General features: G+C 43.8%; 1 protein-coding gene and 1 pseudogene across 1 annotated transcript in view; one reads left to right on the top strand and one right to left on the bottom strand.

Moving 5' to 3' along the window:
• The window catches only part of LOC121539756, a 41,042-nt pseudogene extending 31,239 nt beyond the window's left edge, over positions 1–9,803 (bottom strand).
• A 1,896-nt stretch (positions 9,804–11,699) lies between these two features.
• Positions 11,700–21,055, top strand: part of LOC121539340 (reticulon-1-A) — a 50,094-nt gene continuing 40,738 nt past the window's right edge. The window contains exon 1 of the mRNA XM_041847758.2: positions 11,700–12,130. Within this exon, the coding sequence (XP_041703692.1) occupies positions 11,908–12,130 (223 nt within the window). The 5' untranslated portion in view covers positions 11,700–11,907. The remainder of the gene's footprint in view (positions 12,131–21,055) is intronic.

Here is a 21,055-nt window from a genome sequence, read left to right on the forward strand (position 1 = left end):
ACCACCCATGAACTGCTGAAAATCCCCTAAATTCAACATAACAACCCTTTATAAACATCATGCTGGGTGTGTTGTTTTTTTTATTTGAAAATCCCAATTGAAAAACAACAATCAAAGATAGCCAGGCTCAACTTAATTTGGTAGCTCCCTTTTATGACCTAAATACTGCCTAACTTCACTACTGCTCCCCCTCCCCCTTAGCAACATTCCAATTAGATAAACTAATCTCTTTCTCCTGGTTATACATTTTGTTAACCTTCAATTACCATCAGTAATCTAAAGATGGTAGTACACACAAAACATGATACAGATATCCCCAGTCCTAACCCATCAATAATGTTTGTATCAATCTAATTCCTCATAACTAATCCATAAAACCACTCAAAATTCCTCGAGTATCCAATGATTATTTAATTGATTACCCTAAATCTGCTACATGTGATCTCCTTTCAAATGATCCATTATCAATTATTTGTTCAACCCCCTAGGTAAATCTCTCTCCCCTTCTATTCTGGAGTTCTACCCTGTCTACTATTCTGCTCATGATGGATTGCATATCTCTTGACCTCGGTTAACGAAGTAGTTCCCCATCCCACTAAAGTCCTCTTAATATTCCTGCTTATTTCTGGTCTCATTCCACTAAGGAATGCTATTTTTAGCTGCTGATGGTACGGAGTATCATTTCCCTACCCCTGGGGAGGCCCAGGTATGCCACCATTTGCGTTAAATACATTTCTCCGTCTCTCTAAGTATTGGCTGATGGTCTTACTGTCTTCCTGTTTACATTAATGTACTTTGGAGAAGTCTGCATGTCGATGGTAATGTTCCCTCAAATTATTATACAACTCAGTTATTTTCCCCTTTATCTTCCCAATTTACCATTCCTTTCCTCATTGCAACTTGTTGCATTGATGTTCTTAAAATGTAAACCTATTGTTTAATAACTCCATACTTATAACCAATGTTTTTTCAATCCATCATCATAATAGTAAAAACGATATCCCATTGTTCACGTAACGAAACTAAATAATTTTTTTTTAGACTCCACCATTTATTTTCATCCACCACTGGTGTTAATCAACCTATACAATAAAGTAATAACCATTTGAATTCATCAAAGCACTTTCTTTCAGTAAAGTCTTTAGACCTCTAATTGAAATTTTCCAGCTCAATCTAACTCGCTTGACCGTCTCTATTTTTTCCCGCTAACCAGAGCCATAAATTATCGTCCTTTGTCCTTCTCTCAATATTCACAGCTCTATCGCCACTCCAGCTCGCCATTCAATCCCTTTAACCGTTCTCTCTGATTCGGCCCCAATCAATAAAACAAATAGTTGATATCGTTGATAAGCATACCCTTAATGACATTCCTACCATCTGAACTATGTACTGTCTCTCACCTCTCCCCCCCTCTCCTAATCCTTCCTACATTATGGGGGAGGCACGGGGACCTTTCCTACAAATCTTCCTTCTTAGGAAATAATGTCATTCGTACTTGTAACATATTTTCATAGACCTATATAGAATACTACTAAAGCTATCTAATGCAACTTTTAATACACGTAAAAACTCTCTCTCCCTACACCCATTCCCCATTGAATAAGTGCGTCTTCCTAGTTACCCCATAACCACGCCTCAAATGTTCAATTCAGCATTAACCAACCAAATACTAAGTAGTATCCGGTTATTATTCATACCAGCCGTTGAATTCCCTCATACACACAGATTTCACCTTAATCCATTCAAATGCCCAACACAACATAATAGTTCAATGGAACCTTCCATTGGCTCTCTACTATTTATACATTACTTCTATAACCACTTTAGTTATGGTCCGATTACCCATTAAACCTTATCACATAACCGTATCACCTAATCAAACAACGGCACAACCTTAAACTCATATTGGCCGGCTGGTAGCCCAGTAACCAAGAGCTCGCCGGCTCCAACTCCCGAGCCGACCAGGCGAAAAATCTGCCGATGTGCCCCCGAGCAAGGCACCCAACCCCCACTGCTCCTGCAAGTCGCTCCGGACCAAAGCGTCTGCCAAATGACCAAAAATGCAAATGTAAATATTCTCTACTTTCTCACTCATGACGTACGTCTACATTTGGGTGAGAAAGTTCATACGTATATATCGTTGGAATTATATACAGTGGGGAGAACAAGTATTTGATACACTGCCGATTTTGCAGGTTTTCCTACTTACAAAGCATGTAGAGGTCTGTCATTTTTATCATAGGTACACTTCAACTGTGAGAGACGGAATCTAAAACAAAAATCCAGAAAATCACATTGTATGATTTTTAAGTAATTAATTTGCATTTTATTGCATGACATAAGTATTTGATCACCTACCAACCAGTAAGAATTCTGGCTCTCACAGACCTGTTAGTTTTTCTTTAAGAAGCCCTCCTGTTCTCCACTCATTACCTGTATTAACTGCACCTGTTTGAACTCATTACCTGTATTAAAGACCCCTGTCCACACACTCAATCAAACAGACTCCAACCTCTCCACAATGGCCAAGACCAGAGAGCTGTGTAAGGACATCAGGGATAAAATTGTAGACCTGCACAAGGCTGGGATGGGCCACAGGACAATAGGCAAGCAGCTTGGTGAGAAGGCAACAACTGTTGGCGCAATTATTAGAAAATGGAAGAAGTTCAAGATGACGATCAATCACTTTCGGTCTGGGGCTCCATGCAAGATCTCACCTCGTGGGGCATCAATGATCAGGAGGAAGGTGAGGGATCAGCCCAGAACTACACGGCAGGACCTGGTCAATGACCTGAAGAGAGCTGGGACCACAGTCTCAAAGAAAACCATTAGTAACACACTACGCCGTCATGGATTAAAATCCTGCAGCGCACGCAAGGTCCCCCTGCTCAAGCCAGCGCATGTCCAGGCCCGTCTGAAGTTTGCCAATGACCATCTGGATGATCCAGAGGAGGAATGGGAGAAGGTCATGTGGTCTGATGAGACAAGAATAGTGCTTTTTGGTCTAAACTCCACTCGCCATGTTTGGAGGAAGAAGAAGGATGAGTACAACCCCAAGAACACCATCCCAACCATGAAGCATGGAGGTGGAAACATCATTCTTTGGGGATGCTTTTCTGCAAAGGGGACTGGACGACTGCACCGTATTGAGGGGAGGATGGATGGGGCCATGTATCGCGAGATCTTGGCCAACAACCTCCTTCCCTCAGTAAGAGCATTGAAGATGGGTCGTGGCTGGGTCTTCCAGCATGACAACGACCCAAAACACACAGCCAGGGCAACTAAGGAGTGGCTCCGTAAGAAGCATCTCAAGGTCCTGGAGTGGCCTAGCCAGTCTCCAGACCTGAACCCAATAGAAAATCTTTGGAGGGAGCTGAAAGTCCGTATTGCCCAGCGACAGCCCCGAAACCTGAAGGATCTGGAGAAGGTCTGTATGGAGGAGTGGGCCAAAATCCCTGCTGCAGTGTGTGCAAACCTTGTCAAGACCTACAGGAAACGTATGATCTCTGTATTTGCAAACAAAGGTTTCTGTACCAAATATTACGTTCTGCTTTTCTGATGTATCAAATACTTATGTCATGCAATAAAATGCTAATTAATTACTTAAAAATCATACAATGTGATTTTCTGGATTTTTGTTTTAGATTCCGTCTCTCACAGTTGAAGTGTACCTATGATAAAAATTACAGACCTCTACATGCTTTGTAAGTAGGAAAACCTGCAAAATCGGCAGTGTATCAAATACTTGTTCTCCCCACTGTAGGTACCTCTCAAATAATCGCTTCGTGGTGTTTTTAGCCAATTCTTAATCGACACAAAACATTTTTTCAAACATTTTACCCGTTGAACCAAAAAATAGACTGTCCTATCTCCGACACTGCCCTTTCCTTTACCCCTGCAGTCACGATGGTTATGACCTGTTCTGTTACAGTATTTACACGGGGCCATACACTTTTGCCAAATATTCCTTTGTTATAGTTAAAGCACTTCCTCTCTCCTTCACGCTTAAAAAAGACCCTCGCTGTCTCTAGCCCCTCCCCTCGCTGTTTTTTCAAATCCGTTCCACAGTTTACATGCATCTGCTTAATCATAACTTCTAACTTTTCCACATCGAGATACCCAATAAATCCATACCTCTTCTCCCAAATGGATCCATAAAACATATTTCTTCGATCTCTTCCTAACATATATCTTTCATCCCCCGTTAATTCTCGGACCTCTTTAGAAGATTTATTTCCCATGGTGGAAAAATAAGAAATCCCCCCGTTTAGTAACAATTCAATCCAGAATTATTCTCCTAGGAGCTATTATTAGTGCGTCTCTTGAGCTAATGTTATGATCTGCTTTTGTAATTAACCATTTAAAATTATTTAACCCCTAACCCAGAGTTTTTTATTTAAAACTCTGGTTTCATGAAAAGAGTCAGATAACCATTTTTTCTCACGCAACTTATTTTTAGCTCCTTCCTTGAAACAATTATCACGTATTCCGATGGATTCTCAAATCTCACATGTACACAACATTATACAATCATTTGCTAACCCTCTTTGTAACCTAGAGGTCGTAACTGCTCCAGTTTCATGAAACAGACAGAGTTATAGCAAATCCCCAGTTGTTTACGTGACTTTTGAGCTGTTTAATGTATCCATAGCACACGACGAAAATTTTCAAACTCGTTAACGTCTTTATCATTCATAAGAGTAATCACCGGCCTGTTTATAACCTTAACGTCGAAGGCCAGGACTATTCTCCACGGATGCAATCATCTGCCCGTGCACGGTTTCGGTGTCCTTAGAACGACAAAGACTTATTTAAGATCCGGCTCGAAGGACCACTCTGTTAAGAGAATTTCTATCTCTAATCCAACCTAAGCTTGAATCATTACCAGAGGTTGTAAGGCTCTGGTTTTAATCATAAATGATTCAAGGTCCACAACCAGCAAGAATGATCTGTATTTTTATTCATGGAGAGCTATCGCGCCAAAACCCATACCCTCCTGTTTTATACCCCTTGACACACAAAGGCACTTTGCTCCGCCCACCTTTAGGAGGCTTTCTTAAACAGTTTCCACCTTTCTCCTTCACCCTGGGATGTTTAGTCCCGCCCCCCTCTGTTAGTGGGTTGATGATTCTAACACAGTTTACACATTTATACTGTATTTGGGGTGAAATCCTTTAGTCATTATTCTTAAAATACAAATTAATCTAGCAAATAATGCAAAGGAGATCGGAATGAAATGAACTAAACATCTGGGAAAGCGAGAGAGCGGGGCCTCCCTCACTTACGTTTCACTGAAACACTCAAATATAACTCTCCCAACTTCCACTTTAGAAATTATAATTGTTGTAAACTACAGCGGTTCAATGTTTTCTAGGAATACACTAACTTAGTTTATTCAGGAAGCTAACTTGGTACAGTATTCTTCCGTGAAAACCGTCCAGGGCACCGAATCCTATGACGTCATAGCCAACTAGCATGCCAGGCTCCAATAACACGGTTTAGCACCAATACTCGGTTACAACAAACCACCAGTGTGTTAACACGCCAAGCAGATCATTCGTGTCCGTGTCTAACGTTGTGTAAAGTTTTGGGTTAGTTTTGACAGTTTGAGTGAGTCCGTCGTCAACTTATTCAGCCAGTTAGTTAGAATAGTTAGCATACTAGCTAGCCATTGCTCTCTGCCAACGAAAAAAACCCTCCTCCCACGGCACGAACACACAGAGAGAGCCTTGAACGACTCTGGTTACCAGTATGTAAAAACAAAACACAAATGTAGGTTATTCTTAGTAGCTACTGTTAGCCAGTTAAGTGCAAAGCTAGCCACTGAATCGATTCAGCCAGTTCGCATCTGTTCGCTAGTGTCACGATCGTCGTAAGAACCGGACCAAGGCGCAGCGTGATAGGCGTACATCTTTTAATGAGTACTTAATACAATAACAACAAAACAACAAAACGATACGTGAAGTCTAAAGGTTCACAAACACAAACCTATAAAGAACAAGATCCCACAAATAACTGTGCAAAACAGGCTGCCTAAGTATGGTTCCCAATCAGAGACAACGAGCAACAGCTGCCTCTGATCGGGAACCACCCTAACAACATAGATCTAAACGATCTAGAATAAACACATAGAAACTACAACATAGAAACTAACACCCTGGCTCAACATAAAAGAGTCCCCAGAGCCAGGGCGTGACAGTACCCCCCCCCCCCCAAAGGCGCGGACTGCGACCGCGCCAACTAAACCCAACAGGGGAGGGGCCGGGTGGGCATTCCGCCTCGGAGGCGGATCCGGCTCCGGGCGTGACCACCACTCTCTCTCTCGCCCTCGTGGTCTGGCCCTGCTGGCCGGAGCTGGACTGAACACCGGTGGAGCGGATTGCTCTGGCTCCGGCGTGGAGCAGGAACGGGCCGGACCGGGCTGACGACGCGCACCACTGGCTTGGTGCGGGGAGCAGGAACGGGCCGGACCGGGCTGACGACGCGCACCACTGGCTTGGTGGGGGGAGCAGGAACAGGCCGAACCGGGCTGGCGACGCGCACCACTGGCTTGGTGCGGGGAGCAGGAACTGGCCGGACCGGGCTGACGACGCGCACCACTGGCTTGGTGCGGGGAGCAGGAACAGGCCGAACCAGTCTGGCGACGCGCACCACTGGCTTGGTGCGGGGAGCAGGAACGGGCCGGGCCGGGCTGGCGATGCGCACCACAGGCTTGGTGCGAGGGGCAGGAACAGGCCGGGCCGGACTGGCGACGCGCACCACAGGCTTGGTGCGAGGGGCAGGAACAGGCCGGGCCGGGCTGGCGACGCGCACCACTGGCTTGGTGCGAGGGGCAGGAACAGGCCGGGCCGGGCTGGCGACGCGCACCACAGGCTTGGTGCGAGGGGCAGGAACAGGCCGGGCCGGGCTGGCGACGCGCACCACAGGCTTGGTGCCGGGCCGGGCTGGCGACGCGCACCACAGGCTTGGTGCGAGGGGCAGGAACAGGCCTGGCCGGGCTGGCGACGCGCACCACAGGCTTGGTGCCGGGCCGGGCTGGCGGCACGCGCACCACAGGCTTGGTGCGAGGGGCAGGAACAGGCCTGGCCGGGCTGGCGACGCGCACCACAGGCTTGGTGCGAGGGGCCGAAACAGGCCGGACCGGGCTGGCGACGCGCACCACAGGCTTGGTGCGGGGAGCAGGAACAGGCCGGACCGGGCTGGCGACGCGCACCACAGGCTTGGTGCCGGGCCGGGCTGGCGACGCGCACCACAGGCTTGGTGCGAGGGGCAGGAACAGGCCTGGCCGGGCTGGCGACGCGCACCACAGGCTTGGTGCGAGGGGCCGAAACAGGCCGGACCGGGCTGGCGACGCGCACCACAGGCTTGGTGCGGGGAGCAGGAACAGGCCGGACCGGGCTGGCGACGCGCACCACAGGCTTGGTGCGGGGAGCAGGAACAGGCCGGACCGTACTGGGAACACACACCACTGGCCTTGTGCGGGGATCAGGAACGGGCCGGACCGGACTGGTAACACACCCCAGTACCTCTCGCCGTGCCTCTACACTCTCCTTCCCCCTCATGACCAATGGCCCCCGTAACCTGGTGTTCTCCTCTCCTAGTCCACAAACTCGCCCTGTAGCTGCCTCCAGCAGCCCCGTCGTCCATGCCGTGTGCCCCCCCCAAAAAATGTCTTGGGGTTGCCTCTCGCCTGTCCGACGACGGCACGGTTGGCGCCGTACCTCCTCTCTCGCCAGGGCTTTAACTTTTGCCCATGGCCCTTTGCCCGTGAACATGTCCTCCCAAGACCACCATTCGCCCACCTGGGACATCGCCAACTTCTCCAGTTCCTTTCCCGGTGTTTGCTCCTGAACACGCTGCTTGGTCCTTCTTTGGTGGGATCTTCTGTCACGATCGTCGTAAGAACCGGACCAAGGCGCAGCGTGATAGGCGTACATCTTTTAATGAGTACTTAATACAATAACAACAAAACGATACGTGAAGTCTAAAGGTTCACAAACACAAACCTATAAAGAACAAGATCCCACAAATAACTGTGCAAAACAGGCTGCCTAAGTATGGTTCCCAATCAGAGACAATGAGCAACAGCTGCCTCTGATCGGGAACCACCCTGGCCAACATAGATCTAAACGATCTAGAATAAACACATATAAACTACAACATAGAAACTAACACCCTGGCTCAACATAAAAGTGTCCCCAGAGCCAGGGCGTGACAGCTAGGTCGTTCCAGCTATTGTCTAGTTAGCTATCCAGGTAGCAACAAGCTAGCTACATTTCGAGTACAGTAGCTACTAACTACCTAACGTTAACGCTTCAGATAATGAGGTTAGAAAAACAGCTGAATGGTAGGCAGCTAGCTGGCATAATTACAGGTATTCTTAAGCGTGAAATAACATTGGAAACAACTATCCACTGTTGCTAATAGTTACCAGTAGCTACCCACTAGCTAGTCCAGGTAGTGGGTTAGCTAGCCTCGTGCTTCACCGGGCTTCTCCTGACAGAGCTGGTGTAACAGAGTCAGGTTTGTAGGCCTCCTTGCTCGCACACACTTTTTCAGTTCTGCCCACACATTTTCTATAGGATTGAGGTCAGGGCTTTGTGATGGCCACTCCAATACCTTGACTTTGTTGTCCTTAAGCCATTTTGCCACAACTTTGGAAGTATGCTTGGGGTCATTGTCCATTTGGAAGACCCATTTGCGACCAAGCTTTAACTTCCTGACTGATGTCTTGAGATGTTGCTTCAATATATCCACATAATTTTCCTTCCTCATGATGCCATCTATTTTGTGAAGTGCACCAGTCCCTCCTGCAGCAAAGCACCCCCACAGCATGATGCTGCCGCTCCCGTTGTTCACGGTTGGGATGGTGTTCTTCGGCTTGCAAGACCCCCTTTTTCCTCCAAACATAGCGATGGTCATTATGGCCAAACAGTTCTATTTTCAAGGTAGGTCTTGAAATACATCCACAGGTACACCTCCAATTGACTCAACTGATGTCAATTAGCCTATCAGAAGCTTCTGTAAACAATTGTTGGAAAGATTATTTGTGTCATGCACAAAGTAGATGTCCTAACCGACTTGCCAAAACTATCGTTTGTTAACAAGAAATTTGTGCAGTGGTTGAAAAACAAGTTTTAATGACTCCAACCTAAGTGTACGTAAACTTCTGACTTCAACTGTATGTTCAATCCCTTTAAAACAGGTGTAAAGAAAGGATGAGACATCTCAACAAAATGGGTGATTTCAACATAACCAATCTATACAGATGAGGTACTTAACAAAACATGACACAGAAGAACATCCATACCTTGTGATGACGTTATTATTAAGCCACAGCACCAGTAGATTGACAAGTGACTCAAAATTCTCAATATCACTGATCTGATTGTCGTAGAGGTACAGCTTCTGTAGCTGATGGCAATTCTGAAATCCAGAAATGCCCTGCAATAATGAAAATAAATACTCCAAAAAAGGATTGTTGGTATTAATATAATAATGCAAATCAAAGCTAGATGACAGTTATTTTGCAGACATTTTGCAGTCTATTCTGAATTGAGAAATCAAAGATGGACAATATAATTCTGTTTTATATAGATACTCTTTAGATGAAACTCTACACACACATCTCCAAGATGCCATCATGAAGGAATTAAGAGAAACCTGGATCTTATTGTCAGCTGGCATTCCACCAGCCTGAGCTCCTGAAACAGGGGGCAAGACTCAAGACCCTGGATGTGGCTGATATTCTGGCCTACCACTGTCAGCTGGAACAGCCTGGGGAAAAGGAAGAGTCCAACCATACGCGGATAACCTGAGAAGAACACCTCCAGGGATGTGATGCTACTACCGTCCTGGGGTATCTTCTCATAAGACACCCCATTGGCAATGCATTGTTGAGTTACTAAAAAGGGTGTCTTCAATAGCCAAACATAGAAAATTATACTATTGTATAATTATAGGTATCTGGTTGACACAAGACATTTGTGACAAAATTACACTCACCAGTTCTTTGATAACCTCTTCCTCACCATTATTTATTTGCTTTTCACTCTGTGTCATGTTTTTCTGTGCTGAAATATAAGCAACTGTTGACCAAGTCAAGCAGCTCAAGTAATGCCAAAACATTCAGGAGATAAAGGTGCCCAAAGTTGACCCATTTTGCATACCCCACCATACCATGAGATATCCATGTGTTCATCATCACTGCAAAAGATAAAAGGTTGAGTTTGAAACTTTTTGTTAATTTCTTGAAAAAAATGTTTTTTTAAAGGCCCAGTGCAGTCAAAAACGTGATTTTCATGTGTTTTATATGTATTTCCACACTGCGAAATTGTGAAAATGATAATAATGTCCTTTTAGTTTAAGCGCTGTTTGAAAAGACCACCTGAAATTTCAGCCAGTTTTGGTGGGATGGCGTTTTGGCCTGCCTTGTTACATCATCAGCAGGTAAATTAGTTAATAGACCAATAAGAAAGAGTTCCAAACCGCTCTGTCAATAACAGCTAGTTTTCCCTTCCACACTCAGACAGTCCTAGCAACATTTTTGCTTGTGGAATTGCTAAGAAGCTATTTGTTTCTTTTTGACCATTTTATTTGAAAACAATCACAGTAAGTTCCTTAATTGTTACCCAGAAATGATTTGATATTGAGATAAAAACAGCTGCATTAGACATTTAATAAAAATTACTACCATAAACTCCTATTTTTTTCAGTCACTTTATGGCCTCTTCTATAGTGCCATGGGCAAATATGTATGAAACGTTTTGCTCAAATCAAAAGGGGTGAGGTCAAAAAGTCCTTGAAATCAAATGGAACGACTGTACACCTAGAATTTGAGGACTCAGTGACAGATAAGAGAGTCGAGAGGGGGATTAGAAACACATTAAATATAAGTATAAAGAGCAACAGTACGTGATTTGACTGACTCACAAATTAGCTATGTTACTAGCTTGTTATTTTACAAACTTACTTCACAGATAGAACAAAAACGTTTGCTTACTTAGTCATATGTTAGCTGGCTAACTGTAACAGTTAGCTAATGCAAATGTAAGTTACTTACATTGAAGCTGCACAAGAGTTCACTGTCTTCTCAGACAACTAACGTCATACCTGTTTCAGATCTCTGTTATTGCTGCTATTCTATTTATGAAAACAAAAATATCATTTGAGTGTGTTTATATGATAAACAGTATGCACATGTAGCTAGCATTATTTTGTCATCAACCCGTATCCACACCAGTGCGTCCCCTTTGCTCAGAAACCATCTTAACTTTTTATTTGTACTTTTAATAAATGCCACAGGAGGGCGCTACAATGCTAGTAATTTGAGAACAAACTGGCATGAACAGAACAAATGAAATGGTCCCCCTGGGTATTTACATAAGAGTGAAATGACTTGCATAGGCTACTAACGTGTAAACGTTTAACACAAATAAAAATACAACAGTGTTGTATGTTCAAACATGGTACAAGTTGCGTGAATAATAATATGGTCTCAAAGCAAACCTGATAAATATGCTTCAATAAGGTCTAAAGTGTATTTTATGTTTGCTGTACTCTTGGAAACATACTGTGTTGACTTCCATGGTATATTCACACACTTTTAGAATAGTCACGCTGACTCTGCCCCAAATAAGTGCCAACCATAAGCTAAACAGACATGACGTCATCATGGAAGCGCTGAACTAAAACAAACCAACCTCACTCACTCGTACTCTCGGACTGGACCGCGCAGCCATTAGAATTTTACAATATCAATTTAAGCATACATTTGTAAATCCATTCAGCTTTCATAGCATAATTTATTCCTTAGACCAACCCAATATCCATTGTGTAGCCCGCGTTACAGCTTGTGCCTCAGTGCCTCTGTTATCTCTCGCGCAACCTGAACCTCTCCCTAAAAGCATGTCTTCGAAGCCCGGTGACGAACAAGGTTCGGAAGGGAAAGGGTTTGGGGACGATTGTGAAAGAAATGGCCTGTTTGGAAGTATACCACCCCAGTTTGATGAGATACGTGAAGATTTAAAACCGAAAAGCAGGGAGGAGACGAGCGACCTGGATCAACAATTATATACATTTGAGGACGATGGGAAAAGGCCTCCCGTTGCTATGGAAACTGCATCTACAGGTAAAACGGTTTATCAATAACGTATATTATTATTCAAAGCCTACACTTGTCTTTATATAGATGTACTTAGTGTGTAATTTGCATTTGGCTGTTTACACTTCTCATAGCGGAACATGCTCACCCAGACAGCCTTTTGGGGTGTAGTATGAGGCAGTCAGGAGATGGAACCTTCGTCATCGCAGAGTGTACCAGACATTCTGTACCTTCTCACGAAGTCAGTGAGAAGTTTACGATATCGAAACTACACCAATCATGGGTTTGGCTGGGAAATGTGCTTGAAAGTGCAAATCCGGTAATGGAGTCGACTTCCTATTAGTGGGTACACAATAGAACAGATTTTGAACTTGGATAAAATACATTTCATAACTTTGTTTATTTTCGACTATGAAATCAAGGTGTACATAAAATTGAAATGAGTCTCTCAGAGAAACAGACCAACAGAACAGACCAAGAAAACAACAGGCAGGTTATGGCCTAGCCATATGCCTATTTATTAGGCTACAAACATTGGTAGGGTACAGTCCTTTTAGTACAAGTTTTAAATTATTAAAGCTTGGGACAACATACTGGGAGAAATAGTTGCATAGTTTATATCACTAGAATGTTAAACTGAAAGTTTCTGAATATTCTATCAACACTATACCTTTCGGGTGGCTCCATAACAGGCGATTACTGAAAATGTTAGCTCTCCCCTGAAGATAGATAAACAGGTCCAGGTATAGCCTACATTTCCAAAATAGCCCAAATTGTTTGTTTACAACGGCAGCCTGTCTGGGATACAATGTGTCACTCACAGCCTAAGCTTATCACCACATAAGCTTGTTTAGTTTATTAGGATCCCCATTAGCTACTGCACATGCAGCAGCTACTCTTCCTGGGGTCCACAAAATAATGTACAAATACATTACAAAGTACATAACCGTTATAGACAAGAACAACATAAGATTCAATTCAAAATAATATGTGTTATATATTGGAAAGACACCAAGAGACAACAAAAATAGTATCTACACACTATTCATATATACATATTCATATTCGTATATATACAGTACAGTTACATTAGATCTTTAGAAAGAGGTGTTGTGATACAATATGTTTTTGTATCTGTTTTTTTAAAGCTAAACTTGCTTTTTGCCTGAGTAACCTCTGGTGGCAGAGCATTCAACGATGACATAACTATATACATACAGTGGGGAAAAAAAGTATTTAGTCAGCCACCAATTGTGCAAGTTCTCCCACTTAAAAAGATGAGAGAGGCCTGTAATTTTCATCATAGGTACACGTCAACTATGACAGACAAAATGAGATTTTTTTTCTCCAGAAAATCACATTGTAGGATTTTTAATGAATTTATTTGCAAATTATGGTGGAAAATAAGTATTTGGTCAATAACAAAAGTTTCTCAATACTTTGTTATATACCCTTTGTTGGCAATGACACAGGTCAAACGTTTTCTGTAAGTCTTCACAAGGTTTTCACACACTGTTGCTGGTATTTTGGCCCATTCCTCCATGCAGATCTCCTCTAGAGCAGTGATGTTTTGGGGCTGTCGCTGGGCAACACAGACTTTCAACTCCCTCCAAAGATTTTCTATGGGGTTGAGATCTGGAGACTGGCTAGGCCACTCCAGGACCTTGAAATGCTTCTTACGAAGCCACTCCTTCGTTGCCCGGGCGGTGTGTTTGGGATCATTGTCATTCTGAAAGACCCAGCCACATTTCATCTTCAATGCCCTTGCTGATGGAAGGAGGTTTTCACTCAAAATCTCACGATACATTGCCCCATTCATTCTTTCCTTTACACGGATCAGTCGTCCTGGTCCCTTTGCTGAAAAACAGCCCCAAAGCATGATGTTTCCACCCCCATGCTTCACAGTAGGTATGGTGTTCTTTGGATGCAACTCAGCATTCTTTGTCCTCCAAACACGACGAGTTGAGTTTTTACCAAAAAGTTATATTTTGGTTTCATCTGACCATATGACATTCTCCCAATCCTCTTCTGGATCATATTAATGCACTCTAGCAAACTTCAGACGGGCCTGGACATGTACTGGCTTAAGCAGGGGGACACGTCTGGCACTGCAGGATTTGAGTCCCTGGCGGCGTAGTGTGTTACTGATGGTAGGCTTTGTTACTTTGGTCCCAGCTCTCTGCAGGTCATTCACTAGGTCCCCCCGTGTGGTTCTGGGATTTCTGCTCACCGTTCTTGTGATCATTTTGACCCCACGGGGTGAGATCTTGCGTGGAGCCCCAGATCGAGGGAGATTATCAGTGGTCTTGTATGTCTTCCATTTCCTAATAATTGCTCCCACAGTTGATTTCTTCAAACCAAGCTGCTTACCTTTTGCAGATTCAGTCTTCCCAGCCTGGTGCAGGTCTACAATTTTGTTTCTGGTGTCCTTTGACAGCTCTTTGGTCTTGGCCATAGTGGAGTTTGGAGTGTGACTGTTTGAGGTTGTGGACAGGTGTCTTTTATACTGATAACAAGTTCAAACAGGTGCCATTAATACAGGTAACGAGTGGAGGACAGAGGAGCCTCTTAAAGAAGAAGTTACAGGTCTGTGAGAGCCAGAAATCTTGCTTGTTTGTAGGTGACCAAATACTTATTTTCCACCATAATTTGCAAATAAATGCATTTTTTCTCAATTTGTCTGTCATAGTTGACGTGTACCTATGATGAAAATTACAGGCCTCTCTCATCTTTTTAAGTGGGAGAACTTGCACAATTGGTGGCTGACTAAATACTTTTTTTCCCCACTGTAACTGAGCGACATATTAAATCTGGTTTTGGTTTGGGTACCGTGAAGATACTCATAGTGGCGTGTCTGGTGGGGTATGTATGAAAACTCAGCAAAAAAAGAAATGTCATCTAACTGTCAACTGCGTTTATTTTAGCAAACTTAACATGTGTAAATATTTGTATGAACATAACAAGATTCAACAATTGAGAAATAAACTGAACAAGTTCCACAGACGTGACTAACATAAATTGAATAATGTGTCCCTGAACAAAGGGGGGGTCAAAATCAAAACAGTTAGTATCTGGTGTGGTCACCAGTTGCATTAAGTACTGCAGTGCATCTCTTCCTCATGGACTGCACCAGATTTGCCAGTTCTTGCTGTGAGATGTCACCCCACTCTTCCACCAAGGCACCTGCAAGTTCCCAGACATTTCTGGGGGAATGGCCCTAGCCCTCACCCTCCGATCCAACAGGTCCCAGACGTGCTCAATGGGATTGAGATCCGGGCTCTTCGCTGGCCATGGCAGAACACTGACATTCCTGTCTTGCAGGAAATCACGCACAGAACGAACAGTATGGCTGGTGGCATTGTCATGCTGGAGGGTCATGTCAGGATGAGGCTGCAGGAAGGGTACCACATGAGGGAGGAGGATGTCTTCCCTGTAACGCACAGCGTTGAGATTGCCTGCAATGACAACAAGCTCAGTCCGATGATGCTGTGACACACCGCCCCAGACCATGACGGACCCTCCACCTCCAAATCGATCCCGGTCCAGAGTACAGGCCTCAGTGTAACGCTCATTCCTTCAACGATAAACGCGAATCCGACCATCACCCCTGGTGAGACAAAACCGCGACTCGTCAGTGAAGAGCACTTTTTGCCAGTCCTGTCTGGTCCAGTGACGGTGGGCTTGTGCCCATAGGCGACGTTGTTGCCGGTGATGTCTGGTGAGGACCTGCCTTACAACAGGCCTACAAGCCCTCAGTCCAGCCTCTCTCAGCCTATTGATGGAGGGATTGTGCATTCCTGCAGCATGCCTAAGGCACGTTCACGAAGATGAGCAGGGACCCTGCACATCTTTCTTTTGGTGTTTTTCAGAGTCAGTAGAAAGGCCTCTTTAGTGTCCTAAGTTTTCATAACTGTGACCATAATTGCCTACCGTCTGTAAGCTGTTAGTGTCTTAACGACCGTTCCACAGGTGCATGTTCATTAATTGTTTATGGTTCATTGAACAAGCATGGGAAACAGTGTTTAAACCCTTTACAGATCTGTGAAGTTATTTGGATTTTTACGAATTATGTTTGAAAGACAGGGTCCTGAAAAAGGGACGTTTCTTTTTTTGCTGAGTTTATTTCTGTTTGAAGTGTATGCCAATAGATTGTACAAGTGGTTAGACATTTTCAACACACAAATGTTTCTTAAAAAGATTAAAAGAGAAGTAGTCAATTTCTCCTCAACTCTCAAACATGAAAGACTATCATGCATCATGCAGCTCGGGCCTCCCGAGTGGCGCAGCGGTCTGGCACTGCATTGCAGTGCTAGAGGCATCACTACAGACCCGGGTTCGATCCCGGGCTGTATCACAACCGGCCGTGATCGGGAGTCCTATAGGGCGGTGCACAATTGGCCCAGCGTCGTCCGGGTTAGGGGAGGATTTGGCCGGGGTAGGCCGTCATTGTAAATAAGAATTTGTTCTTAACTGACTTGCCTAGTTAAATAAAGGTTAAATAAAACATTTAAAAAATAATGTTGTTGTTAGTTCTGTGTGTGCAGTTAAGGACAATGTGTGGTGCTTTGTTTTGAGCCAGCTGCAGCTTTGCTAGCTCTTTCTTTGATGCACCTGACCATATTACCAGACAGTAATCAAGATGCAACAAGATCAGAGCCTGAACAACTAGTACAGTTGATCTTTGTGTCAAAAACGCATAACATATTTTTATAACAGACACACTACAGGACACCTGCTCGTCGAACATCTCATTCCAAAATCATGGGCATTAATATGGAGTTGGTCCCCCCCTTTGCTGCTATAACAGCCTCCACTCTTTTGGGAAGGCTTTCCACTAGATGTTGGAACATTGCTGCTGGGACTTGCTTCCATTCAGCCACAAGAGCATTAGTGAGGTCAGACACTGATGTTGGGCGATTAGGCCTGGCTCGCAGTCGGCATTCCAATTCATTCCAAAGGTGTTCGATGGGGTTGAGGTCAGCGCTCTTTGCAGGTCAGTCAAGTTCTTCCACATCGATCTCGACAAACCATTTTTGTATGGACCTCAGAATCGTCTAGAATGTCATTGTATGCTGTAGCGTTAAGATTTCCCTTCACTGGAACTAAGGGGCCTGAACCATGAAAAACAGACCCAGACCATTACTCCTCCAGCAAACTTTACAGTTGGCACTATGCATTGGGGCAGGTAGCTGTAACGAGAATTTTGTTATCTCAATGGTTGAACTCAACTATTTCTCAGGCTTTGATTAATTCCCAGAGGTTGTAAGACTCTAGTTAATAATGAATTAAACAAAGTCCAATTTCTGCAATGAATCAGTTTCTTTATTTATGAGAGCTCTGCCCTCTCAAGTTCAGAGTCCATCTTTTATACACATACATCAGACGAGAATCCCGCTTTAGGCGGGCTGTATTTTTCCACTGTACACATACATTGTTTTTCATATTCTGCAACATGTTTCATAATCTTCTCCGAGCCTAACAGTTTCTCCCCTCCCTGAGTTGGGAGGCCTATTTCCTATTATTGGTTTCACAGTTGTCACAAGTTGTCTGTCGACAGTTCTCCTTCTCCTTTGTTGTCTGACCTAACTCCTACTTATATTGCTAAATAGTAACACAATGTCATAATCTTAATTTGTCCTACGCACACACATTACTAGATTATATTCTTATTATTCGAATACATTTCACACCGTTATATAGTTTCAGGGTGGAATACTTTAGTCACTACTTTTAACATTTAAATACTTCTATCAATCCACCCTTTGACTAAATATTACACACACAGGTTAAATGTATTTACAATTACAAAACCTCCTCGTTAGGGGTAAGTTCTATTACTACTTCCAGTCATGGCTCTTCATTGTTAAGATTTTCACAATGACCTTCACTCATTAGAACTAAGAAAAGTTTCATCCAATTGCGTTTTTTCAGGGTCAAAGTCCTCGTTATCTACCAAGCCTGGAGGATCGTATTTCACTTTCCACTGGTCAGAGTCCGGAATCGGTCCATATCTCACCATCTGTTGAGACACTGCATCCTCCAACGCCTTACTCACCAACCCTCGGACACAGGGAACAAGACAAACATTTACCAAACATTTCATCAAACCACCCTATCAAAGATGTATTAACTCCTGAGTTCTCAGCCCATTCTTCACTTAGAGCTGTTAACCCCATCAGAGCTCTTGTCACAGTACCGTCTGGTGCTCTGTTGTTGGGGATAAATGTGCAACAATGGCCCCCCACCATTCTACAGACACTGCCCTTCTCTGCCAGCAACATATCTAGAGCCAACCTATTTTGCCAAGTCATGAGTGAGGTGGCGGATAATTGATCTGAGATCCCCCTCACTGCATCTCTAGTTTGGTTCACAAATCGTTGTTGGTTATACTATATATAATTAATCCAATCCACATTTTTATTAATCGTAACCCACCAAAAGAACGTTGTAGTAAATCCTTCCCCTACTTGATTCATAGCTTTGTATTCATCCGGTACCCCCCTTGGTATCCCAATCGCATCCATCCAAATAGGGCAATTCTCCTTCTGGTCAAAACTCCTCCTACTTCTGTTTAACCCTTTCCTTGGTTTCTGGTGACTAATTCTAACTGGCTGAACCAGTAGAACCGGGGCGCAGGTACCTACCCACCCTTTTGGCAATATCTGCCTTATACGGCCTTTACTGGTACATGCCCACCACACATCAGTTACAGGGGCTGTGAGGTTTAGTAGTTTATCCTGTGCCTCTGAACTTAGATCAGTAACATTAACTACTGACAAATTCCTGGTGCCATTCTTGTGTCTATAACACTGGTACTCCCCAGGAGTTAGAGTGAATTGAGGTGGGTTAGCAGCATTTTTCAATCTCGACCAACCCTATCCCTGTACAGTTAACCTAATTGAAACTGTATACAGGTGTCTGAATATTTTCCCCAGGCATGTTTTAAACACTTTAGCCCAAGGGCAACTAGAAGTGGGTCCCGTACAGAGGTACAGCGCATAAGTCTGAACACCTTTCCTTCGATTGCATGCTCCCCAACCACTGGAGAGTTTGGCAATAGTTATTTTGAAACCCACATCCTGCCCCTCTCTAACCACTATGTTATAATATTCATTTTCAGTGGAATCCTTATGCTGAGTCGTCTGTCTTTTAGTTCTTACCAATGGTAGAGTTTCGTTGTTATTCATGCTAGGAGGTGGAGGATCTGGATGTATCAAAAAGATTGTTAGGACTATGATGCAGCTCAGGGTCCCCCATATTTCCAAGAACCGCCACCCCTCTCCTGCCCTTAGTCGGTCTGCTTGGTACTACCCCATACTCACGCCCCTAGGAACACACTACAGTGATGATATGTCGGGGTAGGAGATCTTCATTAACAGAGGTGATCCCCAGACCCTATTGGTACAGTTCTTCTCTCTAACTCTGCGTGTGTTCAGTGGTGCTTGTATGTGTTCCTACCTTTTTGCATGGGTAACGTGGACCCAGGTTGCTCTTTCTGCTATTCTAATGGCAAAGGCGGTGACCAATAGAACCTGATAGGGGCCTTCCCAACGGGGCTGCTTCCAGTCTTTCTTCTTTAAGGATTGGATCCACACCCAGTCACCTGGTTGGATAGAGTGGGTCACCTTCTCCTTTAGTTCACCTGTGGGGCACAAAACCTTTGACATACGGGTGTGGTTAATAAACAACCTTCTCATGTGTTCGGCTAGGGTGCTCTCAGTTTCTATCTCTGCCTGCTCTGGTCCTCCTAACTCGGGCATTCTGTATGGTCTTCCAAATACTTTCTCGAATGGGGACAGTCCATTTTTATCTGGGGTTATCCTTATAGTCATTAATATTATTGGTAAGCATTGTACCCTATTTCTACCAGTGCTCATGTGTTTTCCTTAACCCCTCTCTAATCGTACCATTCATATTAGTATTTTCTTTCTAGACTGTACCCAAAACAAAAGTATTTAGTCCTCTCCTCCGTCTAGTTATCTTTAATCCTACCATCTACCATCATCCCCCCTGTTGACACATGGCTTTGCCCATGTGTCAATATTGCCACATCTCTAAACAATCACTTAGGTAATATTGGTAAATTATCCTTATGCCATATCCCTTCTTTTGAGACTGCCCCTTGCTTCTTTATCGCTCCGCTCACTTCCTTTGTCTATGATGGCGGCTAAATTTGACTTTCATTCAGTTCAGAATCAATAGTAATACAATCAATCAATCCCTTATCTTGCAAAAACACTAATGTTTAGTTTAAACTCTGTTCAACCCCGGCTCTCTTTCCACTTTGTTTGAGGAGAGAGGCAAAAGGCAACAGTCTGGTTTCAGTCTCTGATAAAGTAGGACAGCCATGGATTTAAGTAAGAGCGAGCAATTCGACCCTAGGTCAGATTCCCACTTCACCCCCACACACAGTGAAATTACCCAATTAAGTTCTTTGCCTAGCAACAAAGAATTCTGACTCTATGTTCGCGATTAACCCAGTTTTATCTCATAGTCCACTAAAAAATGTCCCTCATCACCATGTTTCTGAGTCAAGACCAATGTCATATATCCCTCCCTACAGTCTACCGTTTGGGTAAAAGGTCTGTCATATCTAGGAAAAGCTAAGACTGTTTGGGAAGTGAGCAACTTTTTTATCTCTATAAATTGTTCCTCCGCCTCGGAGTTCCAAATTATTTTATCATGGCCTGCCATTTCCTTCCAATAGATAAGATCACTTTATTTACCAGTATGCAGTGCATAATGGGGTACCCAAGCTCTACAGTAGTTTATCATTCCCAAAAAGCTCATAATTTGTTTCTTGTTAAACGGTTTTGGTGCTTCAAGTATAGCAGTTTTCCTGGATGAGTTTAACGTCACAATTAAAACACTTTCTATTGTCTGATCCTGTCAATTTTTTTCCCTTCTCTGTTAGGTCTCTTTCCCTTAAATCTCCCTTTATGCTGACCTTCT

Source organism: Coregonus clupeaformis, chromosome 25 (assembly GCF_020615455.1).
Source record: "Coregonus clupeaformis isolate EN_2021a chromosome 25, ASM2061545v1, whole genome shotgun sequence".
Taxonomy (NCBI): Eukaryota; Metazoa; Chordata; class Actinopteri; order Salmoniformes; family Salmonidae; genus Coregonus; species Coregonus clupeaformis.